This window comes from Gorilla gorilla, chromosome 9 (assembly GCF_029281585.2).
Source record: "Gorilla gorilla gorilla isolate KB3781 chromosome 9, NHGRI_mGorGor1-v2.1_pri, whole genome shotgun sequence".
Classification (NCBI taxonomy): domain Eukaryota; kingdom Metazoa; phylum Chordata; class Mammalia; order Primates; family Hominidae; genus Gorilla; species Gorilla gorilla.
Window position 1 is genome coordinate 7,145,153 of NC_073233.2, and position 27,959 is coordinate 7,173,111.

Below are 27,959 nucleotides of genomic sequence, written 5' to 3' on the forward strand. Positions count from 1 at the left end.
GAAGTTCCCCGAAGTGGGAAGCCGAATCAGTCCGAATAGGTCCGAGTCCGCACGAGGGCTTCCGAGAGACTCGGCCCCTGCTCTCCTCACTGTCTTGACAGGCTGAGGCGGCTGTCGTCCCCGGACGACAGGGCTGGACGGCTCTAGGCAGATTCTCGCCGGCGGCCGGCGCAATTCTGCCTCTCAGAGAGAGCTTAGTGCCGCGGGTTTCGCCCGTTCCCGCCGCCGGCGGAAGCCGAGTCAGACCGAGGCCGAGCCGAGACGAGCCGAATGTGCCCGAGGCCGAATGTTCCCGAACGTCCGTTCGCCACCTCTTCCCTTCCGAAAGTGCCCGAGCGGTGCCGGACGGACTAATCGGGCCTCGGCCGTGGCTCGGACGTCCGCTCCCGAAACGCGGCGCGGTCGGGCCCCTTCGTCAGGAGACGCGAAAATGGCCGAAGGAGCGCGAGCGCGCGGGCCGAGAGGCTGCCGGGATCGCGACGGACCGGCGGGCGGGGCGGGTAAGATGGCGGCCCCGCGGCGAGGTGAGCTCGTGCGGGGTAGGGGCTTCCGGGCTTGCAGCGGCGGGCGCGGCGTTTCCCTGTGGTGACAATCCGGTTTCCGCTTTCGGTGCGCTCACGGGGCCGTGCCACCGTCTCTACGTGAGCGAGACAGCTCCGTCACCCCATCGAGAAGCGCGGCCTGGCCTGGCCTGGGTGGCGGGCGTCCTGCACCCCGAGGAGCTCCCCCGCGCGCGGGCGCCTGGCCCCGGGCAGGGTGGGTGCGGAGCGGCTCTGGGGGCCCCAGTCCCCGGCACCTCTTGTCCCGCGCGTTTTTGCGAAGACACGTGGGCGGGACGGGCGCAGGGTTTCGGTAGCCTTGGAACTCTCGCCAAAGAAAATCGCGGGCGCCGGTGCCTCAGCCGTCCTGCCTGAGAGACTCGCCTCCGAGAGGAGGAAGGGACAGACCAGAGCAGTAAATCGGCCATCCTGCAGAGGAGCCGCCTTCTGCTGTCTGTGGGTACAGCCAGAACTCTCATACGCGGGCGCTGAAGTGCCAAACCTTCGTGCGTGTTGTCTAGTAATTAGGTGCTTTGTTTTGAAGGAATAAAGAATGGCTACTCCATAGGCAGGGCAGCCTCTAGTAACCAGGTTTGTTTGTGTATTTTCATTTGGCTAAAAATTAAGTTTAGGTTGGGCGCAGTGGCTCACGCCTGTAAGCCTGACACTTTGGGAAGCCGAGGCTGCAGGATCATTTGAGACCAGCCTGGGCAACATAGCAAGACCCCCTCTCTAAAAAAAAAATTGTAAACATCAGCCAGGCGTGGTGGCGCACCCCTGTGGGCCAGGCTATTCTGGAGGCTGAGGCTGGCGGATCACTTGAGCCCAGGAGGTCGGGGTTGCAGTGAGCCGTGATGGCGCCACTGCACTCCAGCCTGGGCGACAGAGCGAGACCCCCCTCTACAAAAATTAAAAATTAGCCCGAGGAGCCTGTGGTCCCAGCTACGTGGGAGGCTGACGCTGGTGGATCACTTGAACCCAAGAGGCTGCAGTGAAGCCGTGATCAGGCCACTGCACTCCAGCCTGGGCGACAGAGCAAGACCCCCTTCTACAAAAAAAAAATTAAAAATTACACCGGGGAAGGCCAGGCGCAGTGGCTCACGCCTGTAATCCCAGCACTTTGGGAGGCCAAAGCGGGCGGATCACCTGAGGTCGAGGGTTCAAGACCAGCCTGACCAACATGGAGAAACCCCGTCTCTACTAAAAATACAAAATTAGCCTGGCGTGATGGTGCATGCCTGTAATCCCAGCTACTTGAAAGTCTGAGGCAGGAGAATTGCTCGAACCCGGTGGGGGGGGGGGGCGGTGCGGAGGTTGCAGTTGGCCAAGATCGCACCATTGCACTGCAGCCTGGGCAACAAGAGCAAAATTCTCTCTCAAAAAAAAAAAAAAAAAAATTACTTCAGGGAGCCTGTGGTCCCAGCTACGTGGGAGGCTGAGGCTGGCAGATCACTGGAGCCCAGGAGGTTGAGACTGCAGTGAGCTGTGATCAGGCCACTGCACTCCAGCCTGGGCAACAGAGCAAAACCCTGTCTCTAAAAAAACTAAGTGTATACCAAAACAAGATTTCTTAACACACCTTGTCCATTACATCAGGGAAAACATTTGTTCTCTTTTACTTCCATGTTTAACTTCTGCCTGACACAGCTATTCGTAGCCACATTGTGATTATAGTAAGTCACTGACAAAAAATGTTGTCCTGAAAGCCAAGGCTACGTTCAGTCAGAATGAGCTCCTGCAGGTCTGGAATTGTTAGAACAGCGTATCTGGTTATAGCCGCCCTTCATATTGATTATTAAAATGTTACATCACTTAAGGCTTTTATACAGTTTTCCCCCCAAGCCCCATAACTTCAATCTATAACAGTGAGCAACTAGCAGACACATTGGAAGTGTTTAAGAAGCCAACCTTTAAGAAAAGGAACAGAAGGGACAAAAACCCCAATTAATGCGAAATCATCACAGATAATGACAGGTATTTAGGTGGCCTGGTTTAGCTAAGGCCTGGAAAAGAACAGATCGGGTTTAAAGAGTGGCCTGCCGGTAACGCGATGCGGCGTGGTCTGCCGTGCACTTGGCTTCCTGCTTCCATCCTGTGGTGCCTCTTCCAGGAGCCCAGTTCTGAGTCTGTGATGCCGATGTCCTGTATTTACTGGCTTAAGACTCTTGCCCGTGTGAGATTCCACAAACTCTGGCACAGAAGGCCCCAGATCTGCCCAAGAAGCTGTGGGATCAGCCACAAAATCTCACCAACGCCAGGTTTCTGTCCTGCCCTCCCTGGCGCTGAAGGGGAAATAGAACAGAGGCTGTGTTCAGGTTGCTGTCCTGCCTGCCGCCCAGCGGTGCAGCTTGAGCCTCCTTTTATGAGAGGTTTCCGCCCAATTCTAGATCTGTATTGATGTATCTACACATGGAGAGACGTGCACATATCACATGTGCAACTAGCCTGAGCCCTTTTCAGACAATTAGTCCGCTCCAGGTCACCGTGGATCCAGGATGAGTCAGAGGAGTCTTCAGATGCAAAACCTCAGAATCAAAAAGGAGGAAAGAGACTCCACTCACTCCTCGGGCTTCCTGTCATCTCTCAGGTGGGGGTGGGAGAAGGCCCAAGAGGTTGCATGATAAAAAGACTGGACAGCTGCATTGCTGGTTTGGAAAATTCTTATTTTTGGAGGGATATTTGGGGATAAAATTTCAGAGGAAAGCAAATGTCTCATCAATCATGAAAAAAGATTTGTTACAACCTAAGTCAGAAAAGGTTTTCATCTAGTCATATATGTGTGGCAAATACGGAGAAGCCACAGACAGTGAGCCACAGACAATGAGAAGAGCAGCTGTTGGGGTAGGCTCCAGGGTGCTGCTTTCCCTGAGGGCCAGCTGGGTCTGGCCCAGGTTCACTTCCCACCCCGGTGCCCCCGGTACTCGCTGTCTCCAGCCTCAGGTTCTGAAAGGCAGAGACGCCTAGCCTCATTGAAGGATGGTTAGAGAGGCACGGGAGATATCTAGGGGCAGGCCCACGGTATATGTTTGCTGCTTTCTACAAATACGAGATCAAAGGAAAATAAAGCAGGGGTGGTTCCTATCAGTGTGGAGCGAGACCCGGGAAAGCATCCTGGTGGCTGTCAGGCCTTGCTCACGGCCCCTTTCTCTTTCAGGGAGAGGATCCTCCACAGTGGTATCCTGCTGCGTGCCCCTCCAGGACAGCACCCAGAGGCCCGAATTGCTGCTGCACAGAGAGCACTCGGCCTCACCCCACGTTTTCCCTAAGTTCTGTCTAGTAATTCCACTTTGGAGAGGGGGGTGTTCCTTGACAGATTTAGAGAGTTGATGTAACTTCCTCGGATCAGTTGTGCTGGCTCAATCCCCTGCCTGCTCAGCCCTGCACAAAGTGGCTAAGCACGCCACACTGCCTCTGTCTCGGCCACTAGTGGCAGGAAGATGGAAATCCCTCACTTTGTCCCTAGATTCACTTTATTTTATTTTTGTTTGTTTATGTTTTTTTAAGGACAGAGCCTTCCTCTCATCCAGGCTGGAGTGTGGCAATCACAGCTCACTGCAGCCTCGGCCTCCTGAAGCTCTGGCATCAGGCGGGAGCCACTGTGCCTGGCCCCATAGACTCATGTTAGCATAAACAAATAGGAAATGTACACAGCTCAGGAAATGGCTACTAGATACTTAAGTCCCCCAAACAGAAATATATTTCCTCTAAAGAAAATGAAAAAAGTGGCCGGGCGCAGTGGCTCATGTTTGTAATCCCAACACTCTGGGAGGCTGAGGTGGACAGATCACTTGACACCAGGAGTTTCAGACCAGCCTGGCCAACATGGTGAAACCCTGTCCCTACTAAAAATACAAAAAATTAGCTGGGCATGGTGGTGCACACCTGTAATCCCAGTTACTCAGGAGGCTGAGGCAGAAGAATCACTTGAACCCAGGAGGCGGAGGTTGCAGTGAGCCAAGATTGTGCCACTGCACAGTGTCCAGTCTGGGCAACAGAGCAAGACTCTATCTCAAAAAAAAAAAGAAAATGACAAAGTTATTTTTTCTCTCTAACTCATAACTGGGGCCAGAGGCAGGGTGACATCACTGGGAGTGCCAGTGTGTGGAGGCTGTCCCCTGACCAGTCCTGTCCACAGTCAGGAGGGCAGGGGCTGTGGTGCACAGACCTCATTGTTGTGGCATGGAGGGGGTCCCACAAAGGCCTTGTCAGCTCACGGGACCACATTGGCAGCCAGCATAGTGACAGAAGCCTCAGATAGGCAGTGAGCCATTGCCAAGACCCCATGGTCCCTTGGTGTCTGTGGCCACCAAACAGATGACAGAACCAGCCCCTCTTGTTCAGCCACCTGGGAGGCTGCTCCCAAGCCTGTTGAGCTTGAGGATCCTTAACCACTCACCAGCTCTCTTCAGTTCCCCTTCAAATGCTGTTTTATCTCAGCGGAACGTACTACGCCCTGTATTTCCTCGCCACGCTCCTGATGATCACGTATAAAAGTAAGTCAGGGCTGGGCACAGTGGCTCACGCCTGTAATCCCAACATTTTGGGAGGCTGAGGCGGGCGGATCACTGGAGGTCAGGAGTTTGAGGCCAGCCAGGCCAACATGGGGAAACCCCATCTCTACTAAAAACACAAAAAGTAGCCAGGCGTGGTGGTGGGCGCCTGTAGTCCCAGCTACTCGGGAGACTGAGGTGGGAGGATTGCTTGAACCCGGGAGGCGGAGGTTCCAGTGAGCCGAGATTGCGCCACTGCAGTCCATCCTGGGTGACAGAGCAAGACCCTGTCTCAAAAAAAAAAAAAAGGAAAAAAAAAGGAAAAGGCAAGCTGAGGTGGCTGCTGCTGCTGCTGTGCCAGGTTACTTATGTTCCGTCCGCGCCTCTGCTCTTCAGGTCAGGTGTTCAGCTATCCTCACCGCTACCTGGTCCTCGATCTTGCTCTGCTGTTTCTGATGGGGATTCTGGAAGCAGTTCGGTTATACCTGGGTGAGTGGACTGTTAACACCGTGAAGAACCTGTCCTAGGAGTTGCTGTCTGTTTCCACAGCCTTTCAAGAGTAATTATTTTATAGTATGGTTCTCGGAGACATTTTTTATCCAAACTGCTTACCCAGTTGCTTTGCAGGCTCACCTTACAGTGTCATTAAGTATTAATCAAGAAGTTTTGTCCGAGAGACAAATAACACTGGGGGCATCGTTGGGAGAGACTCTGTGTTTGGAAGCATGTCTTGTAGAAGCCACTGGGTAATGGCACTGAGATCAGAAGCCCAGCCCACCACCACATCCGGAGCTCCGGAATATTCACCAGCATCCCTTTCCTTCCCCTTGGCCTTAGCTGTCTGAGGAGAGAGCCCTGGAGAGTTCCGCCAGGTCCCAAAAGGCAGCAGAGTCTGGAGGGGTGGGAGCCCCCAGCCTCCCCACTCCAGCTCTAGGGATCCCCAAGTCTGCAACCCCTTCAAGTGACCTACTTTTTTTGAGACAAGGTCTCACTGTGTTGCCCAGGCTGGAGTGCAGTGGTGCAGTCACAGCTCACTGCAGCCTTGACCTCCTGGGCTTGAGCAATCCTCCTGCCTCAGCCCTCCCCTCCTCCCAAGTAGCTGGGATTACAGGCACCTGCCACCACACCCAGCTAATTTTTTTTTGTTTTGTTTTGTTTTTTTGGTAGAGACGAGACAGGCTTTCTTTTTTTTTTTTTTTTTTTTTTTGAGACAGAGTCTCGCTGTGTCGCCCAGGCTGGAGTGCAGTGGCGTGAACTCGGCTCACTGCAAGCTCCACCTCCTGGGTTCATGCCAGTCTCCTGTCTCAGCCTCCCGGGTAACTGGGACTACAGGTGCCCACCACCACGCCCGGCTCATTTTTGTATTTTTAGTAGAGATGGGATTTCACCATGTTAGCCAGGATGGTCTCCATCTCCTGACCTCCTGATCCGTCCGCCTTGGCCTCCCAAAGTGCTGGGATTACAGGCGTGAGCCACCACGCCTGGCCGGAGACAGGGTTTCACTATGTTACCCTGGTTGGTCTTGAACTCTTGGGCTCAAGCAATCTGCCCACCTTGGCCTCCCAAAGTGCCTGGCCTCACTCCCCTTTTTTTTAACCACACAGTTTGTTCAAGGGTATGTTCTTGTACAAGACTCAAGGGATGCAGAAGTAAAACATGGAAATTCGCCCTCCCCAGAGCTCACCTCTGTGGCCAGCGGGGTGCAGACTTCCAGCCCTGTGCGTGCTCGTGGTCGTAACACGTGCACCTAAACACACGTGTTTGTGAAACATTGTCCTGCCGTGGGGAACGCCGTGGGCACTTCCAGGGCGCTGTGCCCCTGCCAGGCTGGAATCTTGGGCCCCTCTTGTTCACATACAGATACACCCCTGATGCCCGATGTCCAGTGAGGAACCAAGGCTGCGGGGAAGGGTGGCCCCCACCCTTCCTCTTGTTATCAGGCCTCAGACACACTAGGAGGATGGAGGCGAGTTCTCTCAGCTGCCCGTCCCACTGAGGGGTGCCCGGCCATCAGTGTCTTGTCTGCACTCACTGATGGTCCCAGAACCTCTACAGCTTGCCCCTCAGAGCGGGCACTGCTGGGAGGGTGCAAGCGCCGCTGCTGCACAGAGGCCCAGTTCTTGGCCGATCTTCTGGGGCCTGGGCCTGCCCTGAGGTGGTGGGGACAGGGTGTGGCCTGGCCCTGCTGGGGGCTGCTAGGCCAACGGGACCCTCCCCAAGCGCGCCGCACACTGCAGGGTCTCCAGGCACCTGGGCTCAGCTAGTGACTGACCCATTTGTTTGCTAAATACGCAGTTTTGTTGTTAATACATGTTCATGAAATTTTCCAGAACTGGCCTTGGACCGGAGAAAAATACTTTGGGAATTTTTCAAAAAAATCCCTTCAGTTCCACTTGGAATTAGGAAAACGTGGCAGATGCACTTGAATCATTTTAGAAACCAAATTCACCCCCGCCCACACAGCCGACCCAGAAGACCCAGAGACAGACCAAACCATGCTGTTGCAGGGGCACCTCCCCCAGGAGGGGCTCACGCCCGTGTTGCCCATGCTCTCTGGCTCTCCTGAGTTCTGGGTGGCCATGGAGGCTGTTTCCCTGGAATTCCCTAGGCCCTGGAGGAACGTAGGACAAGGAGCTGCTCTGGTCCCAGCAGCCCTCCAGGCACCTGTGGGCGGTGGGCTCCAGGGAGTGCCTCGCACCACCTTCACTCCCCCTTTGCTCTGTTCTCCAGGCACCAGGGGCAACCTGACAGAGGCTGAGAGGCCGCTGGCCGCCAGCCTGGCCCTCACGGCTGGCACCGCCCTCCTCTCTGCCCACTTCCTGCTTTGGCAGACCCTAGTGTTGTGGGCGGACTGGGCCCTCAGTGCCACGCTCCTGGCCCTTCACGGCCTGGAGGCCGTCCTGCAGGTGGTTGCCATCGCGGCCTTCACCAGGTAGCTACGGACACCCAGGATACCCCACACCGGAGCCCTCCTCCTGGGCCTGACCAGTCCCCCAGCTGTCACCTCCCCATTCCTGGACAGGAAGGGCACTTTTCCTAGTGACTGGCCGTAGATGGTTTTGGATAGTTCCATCTGTTCTGGCAGGAGTGGGAGCAGGAGCCAGGGCAGAACAAACTGCTGGAGGCCCTGGTGTCGGGAACAGCTGCAGGGAGGGTAGGGACCAGACAGAACTGCCTTCAAGATGAGTCCCAGGAGCGCACACTCAGCCCTGTCAGTGGGGTCTGGCTTTAGCAGCCAGGCCTCCACAGACCCCCATGGGCCCCCAGGGCCGAGGGAGGACAGAGCCCTTCAGAACAGAGGCCTCATCTCACTGCATCCCCCATCACCCCCTAGTTCCCCAATGGCCCTAATTTGTGTTCTGAGATCCCAGTTTACTCCGTGGCCAGGCCCCACCTGTGTTTCCAAGTCGGGCTGGAGACACAGGATGGGGTAGGCCTTGTGCTCTGAGCAACCCAAGCTCTGCCTCACATGCAGGCAGGCCCAGTGCAAGAGTGGACTGTGGGTTCCTAAAGCAATAAATGCAAACAAGCCAACAGCTCTGCTGCCTAGCAATTTCCATCTTAGCCACACTTCTCCCTTCAGGGGCTTCGGAGGAGAGGTCAGGGCTAAGGCCGGGGATGGGACTGCAGGAGAGAGAGCAGCTGAGGGGCCCACATTCTGAGCCTCCGTCCCCTTTGTCAACTCCGTCCGTTTTATCAACTTTTGCCTTTTGCACTGAGTGCTAAACAAATTCTAGCTCTGTGTTTTTTTTTCCCATTCCCAGATTTACTATAAGTTCTCCTTAAAAAGTATCTAAGCTGTCATAGTAGCTTTCCCTTCACTTGATTCTATTGTGTGTTTTCTATGTTTGGAATAATTACACCCAAATATCTAGATATTTTCTCTTCACCGCATTTTGTAAAAGATGTGTATGCCTCCCTGAATTCTCCTAATTATGGCCACCTCCCCCACCCTATCTCCAGTTCTCCTGCCCTGCAAGAGAGCACACCCCACTTGCCAGCTGGTCAGTTCCTGGCGGGCCTCGCCCTCGGGCCCTGGCTGCCGGGCGCCTTCCGCTTGGTGGACTCCTGAGGGCAGGAGGCTGCGGGACTGTCCTGGGCCTCCACTGGGGCTCCCTCGGCTGGGGTGGCTGTGGCAACTGGACAGTCTTTCCTGCCTGTCTTCGTGGAAGCGGTGGGAGCACCCAGTTGTCCTGGGCCGACTTCCTTTGACCTGTCTGTGGCCCCCAGAGGCCACGGTGAGCTGCAGGACAGCCCTGAGGACCCGCTTCACACACCAGCACCTGAGCGCCTCGGGCCACCTCCCTCACCAGCGCCTGCACTCGCAGAAGACCAGCTGGGCACACCTGCCATCTGGAGGACCCAGCCCACAAACCATGCAGACCAGGGAAGGGCCCCCTCCCTGAAGCTGGAGACCTGTTGCCTTCATGGTTAATGGATCCTGATACCTCCAGTCTCAGTGGGCACACAAAGGCAGTGGTCACCTGTTCCACAGGGAACGCCATGGCTCCAGGTGACCCAGAGTGGATGGGGCCCGAGAGACCAGCCTGGACTGTCTCCTGAGGGCAGGCTCCGCACTCAAAATCGTGTTGACAGGCACCCGTTTAGGAGTGGAGAGGGACCCCACCCCCCGGCTGTCCTCTCCAGCGCCTATTTCCCACTTGGCCACTCCCAGCTCTGCCTCCAGGAAGGGTGAGGGCATGGGTGCACCGTGGGGTTGGCGTGTGTGACCCTGAGCTCTGGGTCAGGGCAAGCTCATGCATGGAGCAGGATCACGGCAGGTTCTTGGAGATCAAACTGCAAAGGCTATAAACCAGGAAGCCAGGCCTTGCCTGGGCTCAGGGGCAGGCACTGGGCCCGAAGGAGGAGGGCCACTTCCTGCCAGCCCTCCACTGAGCTCACCTATGGCGCCTCCCCAGGAAGTGCTCCGGCCAGCCCAGGGTAAACACGCTGGCCCTGCCCCTCTGGGACCACAGCCCGGGGACCCAGACTCTTGGCCACGCTCATTCCCACCCCTACCCAGGACCGGCAGCTGGAGCCTTGGGTCCCTGCATGGGCCTGGGGCGCCCTGTGCCCCTTCACCTCCTCCTCGTCCAGTTGACTGCTGTGGCAGCTGGTGCTACCCGCTGTGTCCACTGCACCCTGGCCCTGTTCTGAGCGGTCACAGCAGCTGGGGAGAAGGGCCATCCTGGGAGCCGGGCAGATGAGGACGGAACCAGACAGTCCCCCTGTGGTGGGCAGAGGGAGAAGGGCCATCCTGGGAGCCGGGCAGATGAGGACGGAACCCCCCTGTGGTGGGCAGAGGGAGAAGGGCCATCCTGGGAGCCGGGCAGATGAGGACGGAACCCCCCTGTGGTGGGCAGAGGGAGAAGGGCCATCCTGGGAGCCGGGTAGATGAGGACGGAACCAGACAGTCCCCCTGTGGTGGGCAGAGGGTGGGGCCCGGGCCTGACCATGGGGCAGTGCAAGGAGAGAGGCATCCTGAGAGGGCCTGAGGTGTCCCTACCTCCCCCGACACCCCATCCCTCAGTGCCCAGGCTGGGCAGAAAGGGGGGCCTGGAGGAGCAGCTGCACTGTGAGCTCAGGGCTCCAGGCCTGGGGTGGGCATGGTTGGGTCCTGCCTGACACCCACCCACTCACCGAAGCCTCTGCCCCTGGGCCTGGGGATGGGCCCGGTAAGGGAAGCAACTCTGCCCCATGCTTGGGGCACCTGAGGGGTGCACCCGGCCCGGCGGAGGCTCTGACCTCCCCAGGGCTGGAGCCCTCCCCAGCAATGCGCCAGCGCTGCCCCCGAAGTCCCATTGGCAGCGTTCCCCCGTCCCCCGGCCTGCTGGGGCGCAGCTAGGCCCTGCCCAAGGAAGAGCTCGAGGCCTCGCCCTGCTCATCCCGCGGAGGCGGCCCTGCGCCCCGCCTGTCCCCAGCGCCACAGCTGTAGGGGCGAGGCCCGCGGAGGGGCACACCAGGCGGGTGTTGGGTAGGACAGGGAGGGCTGGGGCTGGAGCCCAGGCGGGGCCGGGGGCGGGGCGGAGCTGGGTCCGAGGCCGGCGGGGGCGCCTCCATCCCACGCCCTCCTCCCCCGCGCGCCCGCCCGCTCTCGGGTGACTCCGCAACCTGTCGCTCAGGTTCCTCCTCTCCCGGCCCCGCCCCGGCCCGGCCCGGCCCCGCCCGGCCCCGCCGAGCGTCCCACCCGCCCGCGGGAGACCTGGCGCCGCGGCCGAGGCGCGAACAGACGGACGCACGGACGAGCGCCGAGGGGACAGGCCGAGCGCGGGGCGCCGGAGGCAGGTGAGCGCTGCGGACACGGGGGAGCGCGCCCGCCCGGGCCTCAGTTTACCCGGTGGCGATGGGACGCGGGGCTTCTGGTTCAGGACACCGGGACGAACGCGGCGTCGCAGGGCGCGGGGCACTTGGAGGGCGGCCGGGCTCGGGGCGCGGGGCAAGGAGCTGGGGGCCTGGTCGAGTCCCCAGCTCTCCTGGACGGGTCCTGCTGCAGCCCGGCCTGCCCCCGTCGGTCCTGGGCGGCGGCCGGCGAGCAAGGATATTTTTAAGCCAGCGATGGGTGACTCACCTGCCCCGTCCTGCCCACTCCCAGCTCTGGGGCTTGGTGGGGGCAATCCCTGCGTCTGGAGAGCGCTGGTGGTAGGGAGGCTTCTCCCGGTTCTGTGAGCAGCAGGACCCTCCCGAGGGCCTGACCGTGGAGGTAGCACTGCACACCCACTCCCTGTGAGCCGGAGCCAGGAGGCACTTCCTGGGTGTCGGAGCCCAGAAGGAAACCAGTGGCCGGGAAGCACCAGCTGGGTCAGTCTCCAGGTCAGGGTTGGGGGTGGGAGTTTCAGGGAGGAGGGGAGGCTGGGACAGGGGCTGCAGAGGCCCTGCCAGGAGAGGCAGAAGGGTGGGCTGGCAGGAGCCTGTGGGCACGCGAACTTCAGCCATCCTAGATTCCTGGTCCCTGCGTCCAGCTGCCTGGCGTTGCCCCTTGCTGCGGGGTGTCCCTGGTGGCAGGGGAGGGGGAGGCAGGGCCGGGCATGCCTGGACCTCTGCCCCCACCCACCCCGTGCTCAGTCCTGGGTCGGCTGTGCTGGGAGGCAGGCCCAGCTGGCGGCAGCCCCTCCTCCCCTCGCGGCCCCTCCTGGGTCCCAGCCTCTCCCGGGCCTGCTTAGCACCCAGGCCTTGTTGGCATAGCGCTCCCACCGGGCCTTCTCCGCCTGCCTCGGTCTCCTTTCCCACCCTCAGCTTCCCCAGCTTATCCCTTCCTCCCTCAAGCCATAGCTTCCAAACCAGGACAGGGCCAGGGCCTGAGGGGCATCCCCATTCCAGGGCCCCACCCAGCGCCTATGAGGGCAGCCTGGAGCCCCTGTGACTCAGCTGACCCCTCCCCAAGGTCACTCAGCATGTGGAGCTGGAATTTGAACTTGGAGCCCGTCCCTCTACCCTCCTGCCCTGCTGGGACCTCCTCCCCTCCACAGCCCAACTGACCGGGCACCCCGCTCTGCCTCACTTCACACCGGGAAAATGACCACAGTACAAAGTGCAGCCTGGGCCTCCAGGGCTTCGTCCCCACCACCAGTGGGCCAAAGAAGCCTCCCCAGGGGGGCGGGGCTCCCACAGGGCAGGAGGCAGCCCCATACCCATGTGCTTCAGACCCAGACACCACACCTGGACCCACCCCACTGCTGCCCGGCCCTGCCTGGGCCTGAGGTCCCCGATGCCCTGCAGGCAACCGAAGGCCAGGAACCTGGCCTTCCCCAGGGGGTCGCGTGTCACAGCCCTCCATGTTTGCGTGCCCGCAGGCCTGAGTCTGTAAGGGTGCGTTGGTGTCTCGCCCAGGTGTGTGCCTGGACACACGTACCTGGCGCCCTTGGTGGAGCCCGCCAGGAATCCCATTAAGCAAACACTCAGGCTCGCCACTGAGCCCGTGAACATTCCAGACATTCTCCACGGATAGATGGATGCAGGAAGTGGCCATACCCCCTTGGTGCACCCAGCCCCTCGTGTCAGAGGCAGTGCCCCCGGGCCTCCCAGACCCTCCCACTAGGCCAGACCTGGTCAAACCAGAAAGTCCCAGGTGCTCCGAGCCACTCCCTTGACCCTCCATACCAACAGCAGTGGCTGGTGACCCCCACCCTGGCAGACCCAAACTCTGAAGCCACAGGGGACAGCCCTGCAGCCCTGGCAGGAGGCGGATGGTGTGGACCTGTGGGGAGCTGACCACAGAGCCACAGAACAGCCAGGTCCCCACAGGGCATAGTCCCCTTGGGACAAGTCAGCCTGGTTCAGGGCCATCAGGCTCTGTCCATCCCCCCGGGAAGGCCCTAGGGTCCAGCCCAAATCAGACCCACCTGTCTGCCCTGGCAGCTGGGCCTTAGTTTCCCCAAAATGCTCGGGGGAGAGGTCAACACTAGGAGCCCAAAGACAGGCTCTGAGGATTCTGCCCCTGGGGGAGGCCAGAGGCACCTGCCCCATAGCCACCCTACCTCGTTGGAGGGGCAGTGATACTGTGTGTTGGGGCCACTGGACTGGCTCCCAGTCTCAGCCCCCACCACACCCACCCTCCGGTCCCTCCGCTAGGCTTGGCTGCTGCCAGGGGTTCTGCGCTGGCCACCTGGCCGCATCCCTGCCCTCGGGGTGAGGAAACACTGCACCCCGGGGACCCCAGGGTTTCCTGCCCGCACAGCCTCTTCCCTGCCAGGTCTCCCAGGCCCAGGAAAGAGCCAAGGGCCGGCCTCTTTGCTGGGGCCTGGACAGAGGTGGCATGCGTGGGTGGCAAGTCCACATGTGGGTGCAGGAGCCCCTTGGGGTGCAGGCCTGGGGTGGGGCAGGAGTGGCGGCTAGAGCCGGGCTCCCTCTGGACTTCAGGACCTACCCCAACTCCAGCCTCATCTCTCCTGCCATCCTGCAGCTCCCACCCGCCCTCCCCCAACCCCCACCACACCCCCCTCCCCCCACACCCCCATCACATCCCCCTCCCCTTACCCATCCCACCCCCCTCCCCACAGCACCAGGGCCTTAAACTCCATGCTGCCCAGCTCAGAAGGCGCCTTCTGCCCCCAGGGCCCTTGTCAGAGCCTCCCAGTCAGCCTCTGGGGGTCCCTGTGGAGCACCTAGGGTCTGGGGCATGACGAGGCTGATTGACTGTCAACTGGGACATGGGGCCAACTGGGATGTGGGGCCAACTGGGATGTCGGGCAGCAGCTCTGCCCCCCAAGGGACCCCCACCCAGGCCAGGCCAGTCAGGGATCTGGCCCAGGGAAGGAGGGGAGGAACCAGCCAGGCCGGAGGAAGTGTCAGCGCAGCCCTCCTGTCCACCCAGGTGTGGGACAGGCACTGGCCTCAGACCCGGGCCACACTGAGGTCTGCCCTTCTCCTGCTGGCTGCCACCCAGGACACCATGAGCCAGTCCGGGGCCGTGAGCTGCTGCCCGGGTGCCACCAAGTGAGCCCCCCCACCCATCCCGAATACCCCACCCTCACCCTCCGAACAGTCCCCAGGGAGGGGTGCAGTTCGGCCCTGCCCTGACAGCCCCTCCCCTGCAGTGGCAGCCTGGGCCGGTCCGACGGTGTGGCCAAGATGAGCCCCAAGGACCTGTTTGGTGAGTGAGGTTTGAGAACGGGCTGGACGTCACAGGGGAGAAATGGGCACTGCATCCAGGTGGGGGACAGCCGCTCCTGCCCCACAGCTGTGCCTGGTCTGGCCCAGGGGATCCCTGGGTGCCCAGGGAGGCCTCTGGACCCTAATCAACCTTCCGAAAGCTCCTGGCCACTGGATCCCCTCCCCCACACCCGTAAGGGGAGAGGCCTTTACTAATAATTCAGGGAGCATCAATATTGATTCCACTGCACTCGTTGCTGCAACCTGATCACAGGGAGGTTCAGGCAGGATAAGCCGCCAGGTGTCTGCTCCAGGAGGGGGGCCTGGCCAGCCCCCACTTCCCCCCACTCTGCCCTTCCCCAGAGACGACCCTGCCCTCTCCCTAGCTAGATGCACCCTTCACTTATGTCTTTGGACAAGGTGCCTAGTCTGGAAAGCGGGAAGACCTGGGAGGGCAGGGAGAGTGAAGCTGGCAGCTCTCAGAGTGGGAAGAAGCCGGGCTGGGACCCCCTTCCTGTCCCCTCACCCTCCGGGACAGAAACCCCCCCGGCACAGGCTGCTGGTCCCCACTCTGAGCAAGCCCGTCGCCTTCTCCGAGCTGCGTCCTTCTCCAAGGGGGCTTCCCTGGAGGGAGGGAGGGGGCTTCCTGCAGGTCCTGATTTCACACCCACATCCTTCCTGGTGGCCAAGAGGTCCACGGAGCAGCCTCCCTCCGCTTGACTCCACCTTCCCTTGTGGGTCCAGTCCCAACTGGACGGGAGGCTGTGGGTCCTGCCCGTCGGGGGAGTGACTGGTGTCTCCCGGTTCAGAGCAGAGGAAGAAGTATTCCAACTCCAACGTCATCATGCACGAGACCTCGCAGTACCATGTCCAGGTAAGGCCCCGCCCCCAGGTAGGCTCCGCCCCCAGGGAGCACCCTCAGGACATGGCTGTCCTCAGGTTCTCGTCTCCACAAAAAATAAAATAATTAGATGGGCATGGTGGTGCCGGCCTGTAGGCCCAGCTACTGGGGAGGCTGAGGCGAGGGGGTCACTTGAGCCCGGGAGGCGGAGGCTGTAGTGAGCCAAGATCGCACCACTGCACTCCAGCCTGGGCACCTGGGTGACAGAGCTAGACCCTGTCTCAAAACGAAAGAGAGAAAGAGAGAAAGGGAGGAAGGGGGGAAGGGAGGAAGGGAGGAAGGAAGGAAAGCTCCAGGGAGAGTGGTCAGCCCATCTTCTGACACCCACGGGGCCGGGGGAGGCCAGAGCCAGAACTGCCCACACTGTCCCGGGCTCAGCCACGGGGTGGGGGAAAGCGCCCCTCTGGTTCCAGTCCTGGGAACTCGCGGCCTGGGGGGTGAGGCAGCCCAGGGTGTGCTGGGAAAACACTGTGGCTGCTGCACAACCCTGGATGGGAAGAGCCCCTGGAGGAAATGATCATCCTGGCCCCAAAACAAGGAACTGTATCGGGAGGGAGCAGGCAGAACAAAGACGCCCTTGATGGAGGATTCAGGGAGGCCCGGGCTGCTTCTCAGGGCTCAGACAGGGCTGCCTGCACGCGCCGGACCAGCCGCCAGCCCTGAGGGCTTTTCTATTCTCCTAGGTCAGTTTCACTGACACGGAGAACTCAGGAAATGTTTTTTTGGGGGGTTTTGTGTGCGTGTGTGTGTGTGTGTGTGTGTGTGTGTCTTTTTTTCTTCCTTTCTTTCTCTCTCTCTCTGTCTCTCTCTCTTTTCTTTTCTTTCTTTCGTTTTGAGACAGGGTCTAGCTCTGTCGCCCAGGTGCCCAGGCTGGAGTGCAGTGGTGCGATCTTGGCTCACTACAGCCTCCGCCTCCTGGACTCAAGTGATCCCCTCACCTCAGCCTCCCCAGTAGCTGGGCCTACAGGCTGGCACCACCATGCCCATCTAATTATTTTATTTTTTTGTGGAGATGGAAGTCTCCCTATGTTGCCCAGGCTGGTCTCAAACTCCTAGGCTCAAGCAATCCTCCCACCTCCTAGCCAGGCCTGGTAGTGTGAGCTTGTAGTCCAGCTACTTGGGAGGCTCAGGCAGGAGGATCCCACCACGGCCCTCCAGCAGCCTGGGCAACAGAGTCTTAGGCCAGGCGCGGTGGCTCATGCCTGTAATCCCAGCACTTTGGGAGGCTGAGGTGGGTGGATCATCTGAGGTTAGAAGTTCGAGACCAGCCTGACCAACATGGCAAAACCCCATGTCTACTGAAAATACAAAATTAGCCAGGCGTCGTGGTGCATACCTATAATCCCAGCTACTTGGGAGGCTGAGGCAGGAGAATCACTGGAACCCGGGAGGCGGAGGTTGCAGTGAGCCGAGATCGCACCACTGCACTCCAGCATGGGCAACAGAGCGAGACTCCATCTCAAAAAAGAGAAAAAAAAAAGGGACCAGGCGCGGTTGTTCATACCTGTAATCCCAGCACTTTGGGAGGCCAAGGCGGGTGGATCACCTGACGTCAGGAGTTCGAGACCAGCCTGACCAACATGGTGAAACCCCATCTCTACTAAAAATACAAAACTTAGCTGGACGTGGTGGTGAGAGCCTGTAGTCCCAGCTACTTGGGAAGCTGAAACAGGAGAATCACTAGAACCCGGGAAATGGAGGTTGCGGTGAGCCGAGATTGTGTCACTGCACTCCAGCCTGGGGGACAGGGCGAGACTCCATCTCAAAAGGAAAAAAAAAAAAAGGCCCCTGCGCCTGGGTACAAGCTGGGCTCCCGGTTGTGGTCCAAGCCTGGGTGCGAGCTGGGCTCCTGGCTGTGGTCCAAGCCTACAGGACTGGGAAAAGGAGGAAGGGTGAGGGAGCCTGGAGCTGGGTCCTCCTGCAGGGCCAGTCCTTTCTGCCACAAACAGCCCTGGCTGGGGGCCCAAAGTGCCCCCGGTTCCCCCTTGCTGTCCTCCACACCTGCAGAGGTGAGACAGGTCACTATTCGTTGAGCCTCAGTTTCCTCGTCTGTACAATGGGTCCAAAGAGCCATCAGGAGTCCCTGAGCTCTTGAATCGGGCTGCTTTGGGTGACCAGGGCCCTCCCAGCAGCCTAGGCAGCTAGACCCTGCATACAGCCAGGCTGGTGACTTCGGCCAGCTCAGTGTCCAGGGGAAGGCACAGAGCGGTGGCCGAGTTCACTTTAGTCCCCTCTTCCTGGGCAGCTCCACCACCTTTCTCAGGGACTCTGCCCTCTTGGGGAGGAGCCTGGGGCCTCTCAGCCTGGCTCCTGGACTTTGGCCCCAGCTGGCCTGGCCCGGCCCCCAGCCAGCAGGAGCCTCGTCTGCCCAGAGGCCAACAGAGTGAGGAGTGGAGGGTGGGTGGGGCTTTCTCCTGCCTCTCCCTGGGGACCAGGGGACACTGGGGACCAGAGAGAGGGTGAGAGTCTGGTGGGAAGTCTCTCCAGCCAGGTGGGGGCCGGATCAGATTGGCCCTGACAGTGGGTGGGGGGCACCTGAGCCCGGGTCCATAGTTTGCTTTTTTCTGAGTTATCACACAGTAAAAGCCATGTGTACGTGGGGGTGTGGTTCTGTTGCCACCATAGTCAGACCCATCAGCCCCATCACTCCAAACCTGTGAATCCCCGACCTTGGTGGCTACCCCCAACCTCTGGCAACACCTGCCTGCCTTCATCACCACAGTTTCTGTTTGTTTGTGTGTTTGAGACGGAGTCTCGCTCTGTCACCCAGGCTGGAGTGCAATGGCGCGATCTCAGCTCACTGCAACCTCTGCCTCCCAGGTTCAAACCATTCTCCTGCCTCAGCCTCCCGAGTAGCTGGGACTACAGGCGCCCGCCACCACGCCTGGCTAAATTTTTTTTTTCTTTGAGACAGAGTCTCACCCTGTCACCTAGGCTGGAGTGCGGTGGCGTGATCTCGGTTCACTGCAACCTCCGCCTCAAGGGTTCAAGTGATTCTCCTGCCTCAGCCTCCCCAGTACCTGGGATTACAGGCACGCACCACCACACCCAGCTAATTTTTTATATCTTTAGTACAGACGGGGTTTCACCATATTAGCCAGGATGATCTCAATCTCCTGACCTTGTGATCCGCCCGCCTCGGCCTCCCAAAGTGCTGGGATTACAGGCATGAGCCACTGCACCCGATCTTTTTTTTTTTTTTTGAGACAGAGTCTTGCTCTGTTGCCCAGCCTGGAGTGTAGTGGTGCAATCTTGGCTCACTGTAACCTCTGCCTCCTGGGTTCAAGTGATTCTCCCACCTCAGCCTCCCGAGTAGCTGGGATTACAGGCGCCCGCCACAATGCCTGGCTAATTTTTTGTATTTTTAGTAGAGACACGGTTTCACCATGTTGGCTAGGCTGGTCTCGAACTCCTGACCTCAGGTGATCCACCCGCCTCGGCCTCCCGCAGTGCTGGGATGATAGATGTGAGCCACCGTGCCCGGCCACACAAACTTTTATGTTTTGCGTTTTGTGGTTGTCTTTGACTGTCCTGTAGTTCAAGTTAGTGTTTATCCAGCTGTGCCAGCATTGTGCACCGAACGGCCAACCCTTCGTGGGAGGGTTTTACTTAGTGAACAGGGCAGCTTGGCTGGAGGAGGGGGCCTGAGCCAGGCCTGGAAAGAGGAGAGGTGGAGGGCACAGGGCAGGGGCCAGGCTGGCCGCAGATCCTCAGGGATGGACGCATCCCGCACACACTTGTGGAGGGTCCTCTGTGCACCAGGCTTTGCCCTGGACCTGGGGACACAGCTTAGCAAGTGGCAACCGGAACAGTGCCTTGGAGTAGCGAGCACGCTGGACGCACAGCATACCACGTGCGGCGCGACGTTGGGTCTGATTCAGGGAATTAGGGCAGGTCGGGATGGGGTGACGGCTGGCATTGTAGCCAGGTGGCCACAGAGGGGACCTCTGAGAAGGAAGACAGCTGGGGAGGCTGGCAAAGCCAGTGCAGTGGGCGGGTACTGAGCCTGCACCAGGAGGTGGGCGGGTGAGGACGGTGGCGCGGGGCCGGGCAGCAGTTGGAATTCTTTTGAGGATAGTTTCAGGACATAAGCATGGCCCCTACAGATGCCTGCCAAGGCAGAATAGAGACTCCCCCCACCAAAGGCGGGGCCGGTCCCCGTTCTAGCCCCCTACCCAGGATTGGCTGTGGCCCCTCAGCCCCTCAGGCTGTGGCCCCTGGGGTCTGGGCTTTCGACACAAGGAGGGCTCTGCCCAGCAGTGACCACCTGCCCACCCCCAGCACCTGGCCACATTCATCATGGACAAGAGCGAAGCCATCACGTCTGTGGACGACGCCATCCGGAAGCTGGTGCAGCTGAGCTCCAAGGAGAAGATCTGGACCCAGGAGATGCTGCTGCAGGTGAACGACCAGTCGCTGCGGCTGCTGGACATCGAGTCTCAGGTGGGGCCCAGCGCCGCGGGGGACAGGGAGCACAGTGGGTAGAGGCGGTGGCAGCCACCGGCTGCAGCCCCGATGTGCGGCCGGTCCTCTCTGCAGGGCCGGCCATGCCCTATCATTCTGGTCCCTGGAAGAGGATGGGACAAGGGTGGGCAGAGGGCCGCATAGAGCTGAGAGTCCAGGGAAGTTTGGAAGCCGGGGTCAGCCTTGCTGTACAGCTGCGGGGTGTGTCCCGGGCCTAGTCCTCATCTTTGGGAGCCCATTCCCCAGCGGCGCCAGAGGGGCCTGTGCTCCAGGCGTGTCCACAGCTCCGGCCACTCCCTGCCAGTGCCTCGCGGGTGCCCATAGCTCCAGCCACTCCCTGCCAGAGTGCCCAGACCCCGGGTGCGAGTCGTGTTCGCGCGATGTACCTGCAGGAGGAGCTGGAAAACTTCCCGCTGCCCACGGTGCAGCACAGCCAGACGGTCCTCAACCAGCTGCGCTACCCATCTGTGCTGCTGCTCGTGTGCCAGGACTCGGAGCAGAGCAAGCCGGATGTCCACTTCTTCCACTGCGATGAGGTGGAGGTGAGGCGGTGCCGGGCGGGGCAGGGTGGGGCTCCGCAGCGCCGCGCCCCACCCTCCTGGCCGCTTGACGCCCGCTTTCCCAGGCAGAGCTGGTGCACGAGGACATCGAGAGCGCGTTGGCCGACTGCCGACTGGGCAAGAAGATGCGGCCGCAGACCCTGAAGTAGGGCAGCGGGCGGAGCGGGGTCGCAGGGGGCGGGGAGGAGAGGGGAGGAGCCGGGAGGGGAGGGGAGGAGCCCTGTAGGGAGGGAGGGTCAGGTGCGTTCCCGGCGGGGCTGAGCAGGACCCCCTCGCCCTCCAGAGGACACCAGGAGAAGATTCGGCAGCGGCAGTCCATCCTGCCTCCTCCCCAGGGCCCGGCACCCATCCCCTTCCAGCACCGCGGCGGGGATTCCCCGGAGGCCAAGAATCGCGTAGGCCCGCAGGTGCCACTCAGCGAGCCAGGTAGGCCGAGGGGCTGGAGGGGGCTCCACAGGGCTCGTTGTGGGGGGCTCGGTGAGCAGCCGCCGTGTCCCCCATCAGGTTTCCGCCGTCGGGAGTCACAGGAGGAGGAGCCGCGGGCCCTGCTGGCTCAGAAGATAGAGAAGGAGACGGTGGGTGCCCGGGCCTGGCAGGTGTCCCCTCTCTTCCCCGCCCCCAGCAGTAGACACTGGTCCTTGCTGTTCCTCCAGCCAGTCCCCAGCCTGTGGCTGCCCCTCCGAAGGTGTGGGGCCCAGCTCCTCCCATCACCTGTGGGGCTGTCCCTGCAGCAGGGCGGGGCGGTGGGGAGTGCCTGAGGCTGACCCCTGACCCCCTCTGACCCCAGCAAATCCTCAACTGCGCCCTGGACGACATCGAGTGGTTTGTGGCCCGGCTGCAGAAGGCGGCCGAGGCTTTCAAGCAGCTGAACCAGCGGAAGAAGGGGAAGAAGAAGGGCAAGAAGGCGCCAGCAGGTGCAGGGGACAGGGACGGGGCCGGCAGGTGCAGGGGACGGGGCCGGCAGGTGCAGGGGACAGGGACGGGGACGGGGCCAGGGACATCCATGGGGGCTACTCATGGAGGTGGAGGAAGGTCCAGCCCAAACAGATGGGCTGCATGGGACAGAAGGCGCAGGGGCCAGGGAGATCAGGGCCAGCCTGGCTCACACGGTGCCTCCCATGCCAGAGGGCGTCCTCACACTGCGGGCACGGCCCCCCTCTGAGGGCGAGTTCATCGACTGCTTCCAGAAAATCAAGCTGGCGATTAACTTGCTGGTGAGTCCGGTGGCCCCAGCCCTGCCCCACTGTCTGTGCTGAGGGGAGGGTGGAGGCCCCGCCCCGCCCCACCCCACCCCGGCCCGGCCCGGCCCGGCCCCTGATCACTTGTTCCCACCCCCAGGCAAAGCTGCAGAAGCACATCCAGAACCCCAGCGCTGCGGAGCTCGTGCACTTCCTCTTCGGGCCTCTGGACCTGGTGCCTGGGGCCGGGTGGCAGGGGCGCGCAGGGTGGGGGCCCAGAGGCCTCTGGAGCATCTCTCCGGGGTCGGGGTTGGGGCAGCAGGTGCCCGCCTTGGGCAGCCCGGTTCACGCTGTGTGGCCACTCTCCCTGGGGTCCAAAGTCCCTTCCCGAGGGCCAGCCTGTGGAACTACGGGGGTGCTGGGCCAGGGTCTGTGGGCCTCAGACCCCTCTGAACCTCACTGTGCCCCAGATCGTCAACACCTGCAGTGGCCCAGACATCGCACGCTCCGTCTCCTGCCCACTGCTCTCCCGAGATGCCGTGGACTTCCTGCGCGGCCACCTGGTCCCTAAGGAGATGTCGCTGTGGGAGTCACTGGGAGAGAGCTGGATGCGGCCCCGGTAGGGCAGGGCAGAGCAGTGCCGGGGCTTCACGGGGGGCCAGCGCTGCATGGGGGCCAGCAAGGGGGTCCTGGTGGGCCAGTTCTGGAGAGGCAGGGCTGACTTCAGGACCTCTCACCCCAGCTCCGAGTGGCCGCGGGAGCTGCAGGTGCCCCTCTACGTGCCCAAGTTCCACAGCGGCTGGGAGCCTCCTGTGGATGTGCTGCAGGAGGCCCCCTGGGAGGTGGAGGGGCTGGCGTCTGCCCCCATCGAGGAGGTGAGAGCACCAGCAGCCCCCATCCCCACCCCAGCCCCAACACCCACCCCTCACCGGAGCTCCCCTCCCCGGCCCCGACACCCACCCCTCACCGGAGCTCCCCTCCCCGGCCCTGACATCCACCGCCCCTTCAGCCACAGCTCAGCTGCCCCAGCCCCTGCCAGGAGAGGCAGCCCATGCTGGCATCACCGGGCATCAGGCTTCATCACCCTCAGTGGTGCGTCAGTCACAGGACATTAGCCCAGCCCCTGTCATATGCCCCCTCGTCCTGGGACCCAGCCTGCCCCTGCCCTCCTTACCCAGCCCCGCCCCATGTCTAACTCAGGTCACCCACCTTCCCCACAGGTGAGTCCAGTGAGCCGACAGTCCATACGAAACTCCCAGAGGCACAGCCCCACTTCAGAGCCCACCCCCCCGGGGGATGCCCTACCATCAGTCAGCTCCCCACATACTCACAGGTAAGCCCCCCTCAAAGTGAGGGAGCATGAAAGTGAAACCCTTCAGAACCTACAGTCTCTAAAAACATATGGGTACGCTGCCGCCAGGTGGTGGCAAGTGCATTGTTCAAGTGGTTTAAAATACTTTTCCAGATTTGAAGCGGTTTTCATTTTAACCGCATGATATATAATTAAAGGAAACATTTCAAAAGTCATACACAAATTCTCTACCCTAATATATCAGCTCTTTCTGTGCATCCACATGTATGTTTTAGAACCAAGGTTAGAAACTACTAAACCACTGAACTTGAGTGGTTTCACCAAACACTGGCATCCTGTTGGGGCTGTTGGGACTGATTCAGGCCCAACCTCTGGTAGAGCCAAAAGAGGAGACTGGGGTTCTGGGCTAGTGAAGCTCCTCCCCTCCCCCCACCCCCAGCCCCAACCGTTTCCAAAGAGGACAAAGAACAAGCCTATGGCACTAGGGGAGTCCCGTCTTTCCTTGCCTCCCCTCTTCCCTTCTGTGCTCATTCCTGGTCCAATCTGCATGGGAAGCCCCTGACCCTCCCACACCCCAGGATTCAATTTTGGGGTAAAGAGGGGCCAGAAATCCATCTTCTAAGCAAGCATGGCCTCCCCTTGCCCACAGTGTCAGCCTGGCTCCCGTGGTCCCTGGCCTAGGACCACACTTAAAAACATTTCCACCCTTTGACTTCAGCTCTTGGTCTGTCCACCCTGGCCCTGTCCTGACAGTCCATGGCCACTTCATTTCCCTGAGCACCTGGACACGGGAGCTGCCCTGATGACCAGGGCCACACTGACCAGGATGGACGGCCTGGCCAGGTGACAGCCACAGGCCTGCTACATGCCAAAGCCAGGACCCCTTAGCCAGGGCCAGCCCCCACGCGCTTTTGAGGTGCAGGTCCCACCCCACAGAGAGGAACTTGAGACCCGTCCTCCACTGGACCATTTGGGCTGTGTTCAGTCCTCAGAGGGGCCATGGCTCTGAAGACATGCGGGCCCTCACTGGCCAGCTGGGGGGAGCTGTGACCCTGGCGTTTCCCAGGAACGCCCCTGGCTCTGGTTCCCCTGGGGTGCTGGACTGGAGACCCCTGAGGTGGCCTGGGATGGGCCAGCCTTGCTGTACCGCAGGCCCCTGCGCCACGCCCACCTCCTGCCTGCCCCGCCTCCACGCAGGGCCCCAAAGCTCTGGGGCTGTCACAGTTTCCATTCCGGGCTGACGCTGCCTGCAGCCTCTCTCCACGGTGACCTCCAGAACAGAAAAGAGGCAGCCAGTCGTGCACCTGGAAAGCTGCTGCCCCCCAGCCACTGCCCAGGGCTCAGAGGAGACCCCCACCAGCCTGGGCCTCAGCCCCTCCTGTTCCTCACAGGGGCTACCAGCCAACACCAGCCATGGCCAAGTACGTCAAGATCCTGTACGACTTCACAGCCCGAAATGCCAACGAGCTATCGGTGCTCAAGGATGAGGTCCTAGAGGTGAGGGGCTGGAGGACGGGGTCCAAGAGGGGGAAACAGGGCAGGGCTTCAAGGGAGGGGCTACCAGGGGAGGTGGGGAGCAGTCTAGGGCCAGGCTGGGTGATGCCAGGACGGGGCACAGCTGCCGGCCCCTTTCTCCAGGGTCCCCGCCCTTGGTCTCTGATCAGGATCCCCAGCCTGTTGGAGGGGCCTTCCCATCTTGGGGCTCCCCAAAGGCATGCAGGGACCCCTATGCCAGGCTGGGGGAAGCATCTGCACCACGTGGACCCAGCGGGGGCCTGTCATTCACACCCACCCAGGAGCCCCCACATCTGCACTGGCCGCATCTGCCAGCCGGAATCCAGGCCACCCACTGGGGGACAGAAAGTGGAGCAGGCTAGGGGGGAGTGGGCCACATCCACAGCCTGGCTTGGCGGCTCACGCCTGTAACCGCAGCACTGGGAGGCCAAGGCGGGAGGATCCCTTTAGCCCACAAGTTCGAGACAAGCCTGGGCAACACCTCAAAACCCCATCTCTACAAAAAACATAAAAATTATCTGGATGTGGTGGTGTGCGCCTGTGGTCCCAGCTACTCTGGAGGCTGAGGTGGAGGGATCGCCTGAACCCAGGAGGTCGAGGCTGCAGTGGGCAGTGATTGCACCACTGCATTCCAGCCTGGGCAGCAGAGTGAGATCCTGTCTCAGAGAAAAAAAGGGTCCCCCAGACTCCTTGAGGCAGGGTGGGGGAGGAGCAGCCCAGCGAGGGATGGAGGGGTGGAAACGGGGGTGCGGAGAGAATGGAGCGAAGCGGGGCTCCGGGAGACCCTAGGGCGCTCCTCGACCTCTGTAAAGCGGCGCCAGCGGGTGGTCCCAGCCCCGCAGAGCCTGGGTGTGGGGAGGGGCTGACGGCGCGCCCCGCAGGTGCTGGAGGACGGCCGGCAGTGGTGGAAGCTGCGCAGCCGCAGCGGCCAGGCGGGGTACGTGCCCTGCAACATCCTAGGCGAGGCGCGGCCCGAGGACGCCGGCGCCCCGTTCGAGCAGGTGAGCCCGCGGGGGTCCCTGGGGTCGCAGCCCCCAGCTTCCTGGAGCAGCCCCGCCTGCACCTAGCCCCGCCCCAAGGTCAGCCCCGCGGCTGGAGAGACTGGGGCAGGTGCAGGGCTCCCTGGGCAGAAGGGAAGGGCTGGTCCGCAGGCCGGGGCTGTAGGGGGATTGGCGGGGTGGGGAGGTCCCGGGCAGGTGCTGGGAGGCGGGGGCGAGGCGTGGGGAGCCTAATCGCCCCCCGCCCCCGCAGGCCGGTCAGAAGTACTGGGGCCCCGCCAGCCCGACCCACAAGCTGCCCCCAAGCTTCCCGGGGAACAAAGACGGTGAGAGCTGCTGCTTCGAGGCGGGGGTCCCGGGCCCAGGGCCACCTGGGGGAGGAAGTGTGGGGGGGGGGTCCCTGGGCCGGGGGCGGGGGCAGGGGCAAGGCAGCGGCGGGCCTGAGTCGCGCACCCCCTCAGAGCTCATGCAGCACATGGACGAGGTCAACGACGAGCTCATCCGGAAAATCAGCAACATCAGGGCGCAGCCACAGAGGCACTTCCGCGTGGAGCGCAGCCAGCCCGTGAGCCAGCCGCTCACCTACGAGTCGGGTCCGGACGAGGTCCGCGCCTGGCTGGAAGCCAAGGCCTTCAGCCCGCGGTGAGCGGGGGCGGGGGATGAGCTGGAGCCCGGGGCGAGGGGTGGGAGGTGCGGCCGAAGGTGCGGAGCGGTCGGGGCGGGGGCCAGGCAGCCTCGCCCACAGCGCGGCCCTGACGCCCACCTGCCCGCCCCCAGGATCGTGGAGAACCTGGGCATCCTGACCGGGCCGCAGCTCTTCTCCCTCAACAAGGAGGAGCTGAAGAAAGTGTGCGGCGAGGAGGGCGTCCGCGTGTACAGCCAGCTCACCGTGCAGAAGGCCTTCCTGGAGGTGAGCCCGCCTGCGCTCCGGCGCCACGCCCCTCCTGCCCGTGCGCCCTCCCCTCCCCCGCCGGTTCCTGGGGTCGCAGAGCAAGGGGGAGGCCGGCACCCAGACACGTGGGACCCCCGGCTGAGGATGCCCCCATTTCTCCTCCCTAGAAGCAGCAAAGTGGGTCGGAGCTGGAAGAACTCATGAACAAGTTTCATTCCATGAATCAGAGGAGGGGGGAGGACAGCTAGGCCCAGCTGCCTTGGGCTGGGGCCTGCGGAGGGGAAGCCCACCCACAATGCATGGAGTATTATTTTTATATGTGTATGTATTTTGTACCAAGGACACGGAGGGGGTGTGGTGCTGGCTAGGGGTCCCTGCCCCTGTCTGGAGGCACAAGGCCCATCCTTAGGCCAAGTAGTACCCAAGGCCCCAGCCCACACCAAGACCAATCTCAGCCAAACCTGCTGCTTGGTGGTGCCAGCCCCTTTCCCACCTTCTCCTGAGGCCACAGAACTCCCTGGGGCTGGGGCCTCTTTCTCTGGCCTCCCCTGTGCACGTGGGGGGTCCTGGCCCCTGTGATGCTCCCCCATCCCCACCCACTTCTACATCCATCCACACCCCAGGGTGGGCTGGAGCTCCAGGCTGGCCGGGCTGAACCTCGCACACACGCAGAGTTCTGCTCCCTGAGGGGGGCCCGGGAGGGGCTCCAGCAGGAGGCCGTGGGTGCCATTCGGGGGAAAGTGGGGAAACAACACACACTTCACCTGCAAGGGCCGACAACGCAGGGGACACCGTGCCGGCTTCAGACACTCCCAGTGCCCACCCTCACAGGCCCAGGACTGGAGCTTTCTCCGGCCAAGTTTCAGGCCAATGATCCCCGCATGGTGTTGGGGGTGCTGGTGTGTCTTGGTGCCTGGACTTGAGTCTCACCCTACAGATGAGAGGTGGCTGAGGCACCAGGGCTAAGCAATTAAACCAGTTAAGTCTCCCAGGAGCCGTGTGTCTCAGTTCTCTGGGAGTGGGAGTGGGTCCTGGAGCCCCCGGAAACTGCACCTTTTCTAAGCACTGCCGGGCAGAGGGCCGGCCAGCCGCCAGGCTGCTCTGCCCCTGAGCCCAGAGGGGACCCTGCCCACTTCTCTTCCTGTGGCCCTCCCAGGCCCAGCGACCAGAAGGCCCAAAGCGTGTCATCCAAGCCCGGCTTTCGCTGGGCACAACCCTAGTGGGAGCGGTGGGGACAGAGCCAGCTCGGCCAGACGGTCGGCAGGCCCCAGGAGGGCCATGAGTCAGAAGGCAAGGCTGAAACTGGATTTGGAGATCTTAGCCCAGGCTGACGGAGGCTCCCGAGAAGGGGGAGCAGGCCACACTCAGCACCCTGCGTGGGAGGGGCACCTGACCGCCCATCTGGCATCCACCTGAGCCGCACCCTTGGAGGGGCCTTTGGGGCCCTCTGCCGGCCGCTCCATGTGCTGCCGTGAGTGGCCGCCAGGGGTGCCCTCGCCCTGGATTGGTGGCAGGGGGCAAC

At 61.5% G+C, this 27,959-nt stretch overlaps 2 protein-coding genes across 9 annotated transcripts; both read left to right on the plus strand.

Moving 5' to 3' along the window:
- The first annotated feature begins 79 nt into the window (after window positions 1-79).
- On the plus strand, window positions 80-11,145 carry TMEM80 (transmembrane protein 80). Of its 4 annotated transcripts, none has more exons than XM_055355738.2 (6): window positions 80-524; window positions 3,694-3,713; window positions 4,939-5,032; window positions 5,426-5,518; window positions 7,760-7,961; window positions 9,260-11,145. In XM_055355738.2, exons 1-6 carry the CDS (start codon window positions 287-289, stop codon window positions 9,462-9,464), a joined length of 852 nt encoding a protein of 283 aa, XP_055211713.1. In that variant the 5' UTR covers window positions 80-286; the 3' UTR covers window positions 9,465-11,145. The 4 variants fall into 4 exon arrangements, with proteins under 4 accessions (XP_055211713.1, XP_063566914.1, XP_055211714.1 ...); XM_063710844.1 differs by having other exon boundaries at window positions 80-500; XM_055355739.2 differs by lacking the exon at window positions 9,260-11,145 and having other exon boundaries at window positions 80-500; window positions 7,760-8,905.
- A 6-nt stretch (window positions 11,146-11,151) lies between these two features.
- EPS8L2 (EPS8 signaling adaptor L2) lies at window positions 11,152-27,431 on the plus strand. 5 transcript variants are annotated; one of them, XM_031016168.3, is made up of 22 exons: window positions 11,162-11,314; window positions 11,700-11,839; window positions 14,340-14,461; window positions 14,563-14,618; window positions 15,427-15,491; window positions 19,800-19,961; window positions 20,375-20,524; window positions 20,608-20,687; window positions 20,826-20,968; window positions 21,047-21,117; window positions 21,330-21,456; window positions 21,668-21,756; window positions 21,881-21,955; window positions 22,191-22,339; window positions 22,463-22,595; window positions 22,941-23,053; window positions 24,424-24,529; window positions 25,429-25,548; window positions 25,799-25,871; window positions 26,007-26,187; window positions 26,323-26,455; window positions 26,605-27,431. In XM_031016168.3, the coding sequence occupies exons 3-22, from the start codon at window positions 14,418-14,420 to the stop codon at window positions 26,683-26,685; spliced, it is 2,151 nt and encodes a 716-aa protein (XP_030872028.3). In that variant the 5' UTR covers window positions 11,162-11,314; window positions 11,700-11,839; window positions 14,340-14,417; the 3' UTR covers window positions 26,686-27,431. The 5 variants fall into 5 exon arrangements, with proteins under 5 accessions (XP_030872025.2, XP_030872028.3, XP_063566911.1 ...); XM_063710841.1 differs by having other exon boundaries at window positions 11,225-11,314; window positions 11,700-11,827; XM_063710842.1 differs by having other exon boundaries at window positions 11,226-11,314; window positions 11,622-11,827.
- The last annotated feature ends 528 nt before the right edge of the window (window positions 27,432-27,959 follow it).

Coding starts and splice junctions, on each gene's coding strand:
- EPS8L2 (XM_031016165.3), top strand. CDS start 14,418: ATGAGCCAGTCCGGGGCCGTGAGCTGCTGCCCGGGTGCCACCAA. Junction 22,340..22,462: donor GAGAGCTGGATGCGGCCCCG/GTAGGGCAGGGC, acceptor CTCTCACCCCAG/CTCCGAGTGGCCGCGGGAGC. Junction 24,530..25,428: donor TCAAGGATGAGGTCCTAGAG/GTGAGGGGCTGG, acceptor CGCGCCCCGCAG/GTGCTGGAGGACGGCCGGCA.
- TMEM80 (XM_055355738.2), top strand. CDS start 287: ATGTTCCCGAACGTCCGTTCGCCACCTCTTCCCTTCCGAAAGTGCCCG. Junction 3,714..4,938: donor GGAGAGGATCCTCCACAGTG/GTATCCTGCTGC, acceptor ACCACTCACCAG/CTCTCTTCAGTTCCCCTTCA. Junction 5,519..7,759: donor AGCAGTTCGGTTATACCTGG/GTGAGTGGACTG, acceptor TCTGTTCTCCAG/GCACCAGGGGCAACCTGACA.